The 6,716-nt window shown below is 29.4% G+C and overlaps 2 protein-coding genes across 3 annotated transcripts; both read left to right on the plus strand.

Annotated features, from left to right (window-relative positions):
• Window positions 1–290: 290 nt before the first annotated feature.
• On the plus strand, window positions 291–999 carry LOC129615435 (protein C10). The gene is made up of 2 exons (XM_055530646.1): window positions 291–514; window positions 579–999. The coding sequence occupies exons 1-2, from the start codon at window positions 377–379 to the stop codon at window positions 789–791; spliced, it is 351 nt and encodes a 116-aa protein (XP_055386621.1). The 5' UTR covers window positions 291–376; the 3' UTR covers window positions 792–999.
• Window positions 1,000–1,085: 86 nt separating this feature from the next.
• On the plus strand, window positions 1,086–6,008 carry LOC129615105 (uncharacterized). 2 transcript variants are annotated; one of them, XM_055530175.1, is made up of 3 exons: window positions 1,086–2,870; window positions 2,954–3,164; window positions 5,750–6,008. In XM_055530175.1, the coding sequence occupies exon 1, from the start codon at window positions 1,421–1,423 to the stop codon at window positions 2,507–2,509; it is 1,089 nt and encodes a 362-aa protein (XP_055386150.1). In that variant the 5' UTR covers window positions 1,086–1,420; the 3' UTR covers window positions 2,510–2,870; window positions 2,954–3,164; window positions 5,750–6,008. The 2 variants fall into 2 exon arrangements, with proteins under 2 accessions (XP_055386150.1, XP_055386149.1); XM_055530174.1 differs by having other exon boundaries at window positions 1,086–2,866.
• Window positions 6,009–6,716: the final 708 nt, after the last annotated feature.

Raw genomic sequence — 6,716 nt, forward strand, 5'->3', positions numbered from 1 at the left:
TCGAAATTGTTAGTAGGCATTTGAACTTGTGTCAATTCTCAAAACAATCAAAATTAAACTTTCTCAGAAAAATTCACAGTAAAACTATTACCCTACATTTTAGAAGACTGAGATAATTGAATATTTGTGCATTTCTTTCAAAGAATATAATTTAGTACTAAAAACAAAACATACCTAGAAGTTTATATTTTGTAGCAACCCTAAAAAAATGTAATAAGTGCCACCTTCTGATTGACATTTACATTATTAAATTAAAAATAACAACAAAACCAGTTTGTTTGGTCAATCATAATCATATTATATTCATTATCATTACTTTCATGAAAAATTTTCTTTTCACTAAATTCTTTAGTATTATTGTAAATATTTTTCAAAAATGTCTTATTTGTTAAATTTCACAAATGACACTGCCAAAACTATTTTAATTGACATTATTAAGACTGTAAATCAACCAGATAATTCTAAAAAATTGTCAGAAGCTAAAGCATCGGCTGGGAAGGAAATGATTTTAATGGTAAAATTTTAATTATATCGAGAAAGGAATAAATCTTATAATTCTTTTTATAAAATATCTTTAGATGCAATATGTATTTCCATTAGTAATGCAAATTCAAATGGAAGTTATTAAACAACATGGGTTTCCAGGGAATCGTGAGGGATTGGTACAATTTTCACAATTAATTCGAGAAATAGAGCGAGAAAACTCAGAGATTGCAAGATTACGAAGTCAAATCCGTGCCATTTATTTGCCACCAATTGCAGTTAATACCACTAATGATGTTTTGATTTAAATTTCATTTACATAAATTTATGCATAATTAGGTTAAGTGCAACAAACATTTTTTTTAATGTTTTCATAACAAATTTTATGCTAAAAAACACTTAAATATTTAAATTTGTAAGTTACAAAAATGTAGTTTAATCGAATAATTCTGTACTTTATAATTTGTTTTAAGAGTTTTTTTTTTTAGAAAATAAGAAATTTAAAAAAATGTGAAAAAAAACTACAACTTATTACAAACAATTATAATTGTGTTTGTATTTAAAACATATAGACACAATTATACTTATTTGGGGTTCAAAATCGTACTGTCACCTCCACGCGGTGAACCCTGGAAATCGCGGAAGATAGAAAGGTGATTAAAATGTGCAAAGTTAAATCCGTGTCTGTGGTCATGTCTCACGATGGATCACTTGTTTTGTACATTTTAGCCTGATATTTATACGTGAGCGAACGACAGACGTCTCAAGTCAAGGTGGAACAGCATATGCCGAGGACTGCGTGGCTAAGGGGGAGCTTAGTCGTTAGTATGCGAGCTCTGGATACCAGGCGCCCTCCAGTTTCCAATTAGCCTTCCTATGGTATGCCGGGCTCTGCCATGGGTGACTTTACTTTCCCGCGCCACTCGTGGGAACAACAATGGAACCAATAAACAATAAAAATAACATAAACAAAGCTACAGGGTTTTCGGAACCAATGCTATTTTCGACTAACACAGGAGAGCAGTCACTTCGCACCGTAGTTGAAAACCCGTCAGTGCCTCCGATGGAAGAGGATAAACAAGATCCTGTGGAACCATTTATTCAGAAACAGAAAGAGGAATTGAACCCATTGGACACCAGGAACAGAAAACATCATTTCTCTGGTGCCTCCAAGAGACGGATCGCTGTATATATTAGAGACGGAATGTCTCCACAAGAAGCCCGTGAATATGAGAAAAAAAGACTAGAAAATTTGAAGAAGTGTATGGCAGAGGCTACACCCAGCCATCCGCAAAAAAGAGAAAGGTCGGAAGGTATCGCACCTAATTCAGGAATTTTAAAAAGAATGACTACGGAAGACAGTGTTCAGAATAGGACGTCTAGGAACACCTCTCAAACATATCCGACAAAGCCACCGCATCGAGATCCAACAACACAAACTAAAGTAGCCATTGCTCATGGTCTGCATCCTGATCACAAATTATCTGAATTTCAAATGGGAAAAATTAAAGTAGCCATAATGGATGAAATGGACAAGCTAAAGGATTTACATCCGCAGTTCACTGCAGCATCAGAAAGAGATGGTTGGATATCTGTGACGTGCAACAACAAGAGCACAAAAGATTGGGTAACCAGTGTTTGCAGTAAAATCAAGCCTTGGGAAGGCTGTAACATTAAGGTGCTGGACTGGTGGGACATACCAAAACCACATGTCTGCATCGCATATGTCCCGAAGGATGAAACTACCCGCAATCTCTCCAAGGAAAAATTCCTCAGTAGGATAGCAAAGCAAAATCCTGAGCTTCAAATTAGTTCTTGGAGAATATTGAGAATTGACAAGGAAATGAGCGGAGGCACCTCCATCACCTTCTCTACAGATGACTCAGGCTTGAATGGTCTGCGGAAAGTGGGGTTCCGCATTTTCTTTAACTTTTTCCAAATAACAGTGCGGGTTAAGGGGAAAAAATTTACAGATGTGGAGGGCAGGGCAGGTCCCTCCACTCAGAAATCAACATCCGTCACATAGAACAACAAGTGCTTTAGGGGGACCAAAAGGGCTTAAAACCATTGGAAAACCTGAACATTCTGGGACCTGCTGGTAAAAAGCTGAAACAACGACCTCCAAAGCTTGTTGCACGATAAGCTCCGAACAAAAAAAAATTTCAAGAGGAAACTCTAAATGGCATTTAAATATCTAAAGAGAATAACTCCATAGGTAGCTGCCAAAAAAAATACGATGGCTGTTTGGTGTTTCTGACTAAATCTGAAGTACACCACTATTTTAAACGAAGTTCTGGTTCATATACCTTAAATGATTAACTTGATAATGCCCTTTTCCAGAAATATTGGGCAGTATAGGTCTAATGCTACAACGAGCTCTCAGGTAAGTAAGTATGGGGTGATATGAATAGCGATAGACCAATTGTCTCCATTTAGCTTAATAGAAATCTAATTAACTTTCTCTTTTCAGTTTGTTGTTCGAAAACTTAAATGGATGAGATCTCATGGGAATTTGACAGAGTTTTTTGTATGCTTATCTTATATTCCAGAGACAGCATTCGTACAAATGCATAAATGAGAGACCTTGTGATTGTTTTGGTAGGATAAACTACCAACTGACAATTGGAAGTCTTAAAAATTCCAACACATTGTCTCAAATAAAACGTATAAAAATAGGAGAGGTGAGTTCTATTCCAAATTTGTGCTTTAAAAAAACGATTGTGAATGAATACAGTATGTTGACATTCTTAACCTTAATTAGGAAAGAAGTTTTTAATTACACCCTAAGTATTTTCCAGAATTAACCAGAGTCAATGCACCTATTTGTCATAACCCCTGGTTAATTCTAGAAAATGCTTAGATTTATTCATAACTACTAAATCAGGATAATAGAATATACTCAAAAATTTAAAGGGTTGTTAGGAAACCATGACCGTACTATACTAGCAAACTTATTATTGTTATTTCTTTTATACATATAAGTATTTTCTGAAAAAAACACAAACGTTAATCAAAGAAATATTCATAAAAATTTCATATTTACTTATACATATACGTTAATTAAAATATTTATATCAGGTAGTTACTTTTTTAATTATAACTTGTCCTCTTTATGTCTACGTATCTTGGTTTTTTACTGTCTTTTAGAATAATCAAAGACCCCTCAGTGACAAATAATTAATAAAAAATTTTTTTTTGAATATTATTTTGCAATTAGGGCCAGCCATAAAACGTTTTGTCTGGACATTTATTATTAGCTTTCATTTTAATCAAAGTCAAAGTCATGGCGTTAATATGTTATACGGCATATGTGTTGCTATTCTTCTATATACATAGTTTTGATTATAAACATAATATGTAACTGTACTTTAGTATGTACAATTCAAAATGTGTATATAAATAGTTTAGTAACATTGTATATACATGTACACTTGATAAAAGGAACAATAAACTCTTAAATACGTTCAAATTCAAAACTATTCTGGAATTCATCCGGATTAGTATTATTGCGACAAAGTTCGCGAATTTGAAATTAATATTTTCAAAGTTCCGTTAGTTCTAATCGTACACAAATTACAGTATGCTTTCTTTAATTTTCTTAAATTAAATCAAAATAGTCAATTAATAGCTGTATGGAAAGGTTTTCTGTAAAAATATTAAAAATAAAAGTTTTACACTAAAATTCGTTGATCCTGTTTTGTATATTTCCTGTTCTTTATTTGAATATACTTCCGAATATCAATGTAGCTATGTACATTATTATTTACAAATGTATCTAGGCATGTTTATTTTCAAGTACAGATGTGTAATTTTCAAACAAATATTTGTTTAATCTATGTATTTTATAAAAATTTAGTTATTCCTTGTAATGAAGATCTGAAACTAGAAAAAAAATTTTAACTTGTTTGTACTACTTATATTGCATCCTGTTAGTACAATAATTATTACTTACATATGTTTGTATGTAACCATAAAAATTTGCCATTCATTTTGGTTTGATTTTTTTCATATTGGTTATACTGCTATATATTTAATATACTACATACTCGTACATATATACATAGAAAGACACTAAAAACAGTAATTGGAAAATATTTTTTTATACAACAAAAATATAAACTTGATGAGTAACTTTAAAGTAGTTTTTAAAATTATTTGTAAGTTTTTTTAATAGCACTCCAGAGTAAAATATTTAGCGTTATCCTTAGTGGGTTTTCTTGGTTTTCCAAATTTGTATAAATAAATGTATACACACTTGTTAATATCTATATTCTATTAACAACATACAAATATAGTAGAGTATACATTTAAGTATACTCTATAATTTATGTATGTATATAGTATATACAAGTAGCTATATATATTATTAATTTACCAAGAGAAATACATATGTATATAGATAAAAGTTATATTTTTGTGTAAACTTTTAAGAATTAAAAAGTTTTTTAATACTCTTTCAATTTTACAGATTATATATATAATATGTGAAACTGTTATTTGTGGCTACACAACATTAAAAAGTCAACATGTGTACATCTGTAAATCTATATATACATATAGTTTCTAATCCTATCCCCATATATAATTGGTATATATACTTAGATATAATCAAATATATTGCATTATATATTTTGTGTTGTTATCATCATATATGAGGTCATTTTTATAACATAATCTATAATGATATTGTATTTAAGCGATGATAAACTAAAAATTATAAAATCGTACCGATATAAATCAATAAATTGAATGGCATAAATTATAAAGTACTTAGCAATCTTCTATTATAGTTAAATTAAATATTAGCTACCTGGCCTCAGAACAAGCTAGTACATTTGTCAATATGAAAGAAAAATTTCGCTATTTAAGAGGATGTTAAAGTGAATAAAAATATGACGACAAATTCAGGGTTAATTAAAAAAAGTAAAATAAAACATTTTGAAATAATCGTAGAAAATTTATACATAAGGTGTCTGTCTAAATTCCAATTTAACATTAATATGCCTATTGAATTATACAGGTGTGGTCAATGCGTAAATTAAAGTATTGTCCGATTAGTATTAAACAATTTGACTTAATTCAAAAATTAATTTATTTGTAATGAAATATTAATTATATATTTTTTTTAATAAAATCTTAAATAAATCATTTGAGTTATTAAGTTTTTTTTTCAGTTTTATATTATAGCTACTTCATTATAATTTCGAATTTATTATTTTTATATCTATTGTATTTTAATAAATTCCAAAAAATTGCATATTTCTAGGTACAACATTTTATCCATACAGAGAGGAACTTATTTCAGAAACATGGTATAGATGTTCGAAACTTTTAATAAAAAATAAAATTATCACTGGCACTATGGTCCCAAAGCGCCCTTCCTCACCCCTCGGACAAGATCATCAAAAAATTTAGAATTTAGTTTAAAAAACTAACTGGATTAATACTAAAAATTAATGTTAAAAACACAAAATTAGTTCTGTATATCTTGTGTAATAAAATGTATCCGATATTTGTAACACAAATTGTTGGTTCATCTTTTTATTAAAAATTTACGAGCACTGACAATAATTATTTAATTTACTTATTACTTTATATATATACATATACTCTTAAAATTTCTTATCTATTTAAATTATTTGAGAGAAAACAGGAAATAGAAGTGAAAAATAGAGAAAAATATGCTTGCTTAGCTTTTCCCCTATGTTCAAATGAAAATTTATTTGTTTTAAATTAAAAAGTTGTTGATTTTTTTTTTCGTTTTTTTTTTTTTTTTTTGTATAACAATAATAATAAAAAAAACTTTTCTAGTAAATCACTTGTTGGTCTAAATTTTATGAACAAAAAAATTATTTTTGAGCAAAACTATTTTAACTGTTATATTTTATATATGCGTGTGTATTTAGTATATGTGTTGTGTTATACAAGAAATATTTTGAAAAATAAAAACTAATTACTTAAAATGAAGTCATTTCTTCTTCACAGATTCTGCCGATATATGATAATAGGCTGTAGCAAAAATATTTTTGGAGATATTTAAAAAAATCATTTGCAAAACTTTAAACGCGTTTTCTGGCTAAACTAGAAGAGATAGAGCGATTCTACGTGTTTTTGTGATCACTGGGAATGCACAGATTCTGCCGATATATGATAATAGGCTGTAGCAAAAATATTTTTGGAGATATTTGAAAAAATCACTTGCAAAACTTTAAACGCGTTTTCTGGCTAAACTA

Source organism: Condylostylus longicornis, unplaced genomic scaffold (genome assembly GCF_029603195.1).
Source record: "Condylostylus longicornis isolate FDR11 unplaced genomic scaffold, ASM2960319v2 ptg000135l, whole genome shotgun sequence".
In the NCBI taxonomy this organism is placed as follows: domain Eukaryota; kingdom Metazoa; phylum Arthropoda; class Insecta; order Diptera; family Dolichopodidae; genus Condylostylus; species Condylostylus longicornis.

What these genes read in the sequence shown, in the direction of transcription:
- LOC129615435 (XM_055530646.1), top strand. Translation starts at nt 377, where the DNA reads ATGTCTTATTTGTTAAATTTCACAAATGACACTGCCAAAACTATTTTA. An exon ending in GGAAGGAAATGATTTTAATG is followed by an intron (nt 515 to 578) that starts GTAAAATTTTAA and finishes AAATATCTTTAG; the next exon opens with ATGCAATATGTATTTCCATT.
- LOC129615105 (XM_055530175.1), top strand. Translation starts at nt 1,421, where the DNA reads ATGGAACCAATAAACAATAAAAATAACATAAACAAAGCTACAGGGTTT.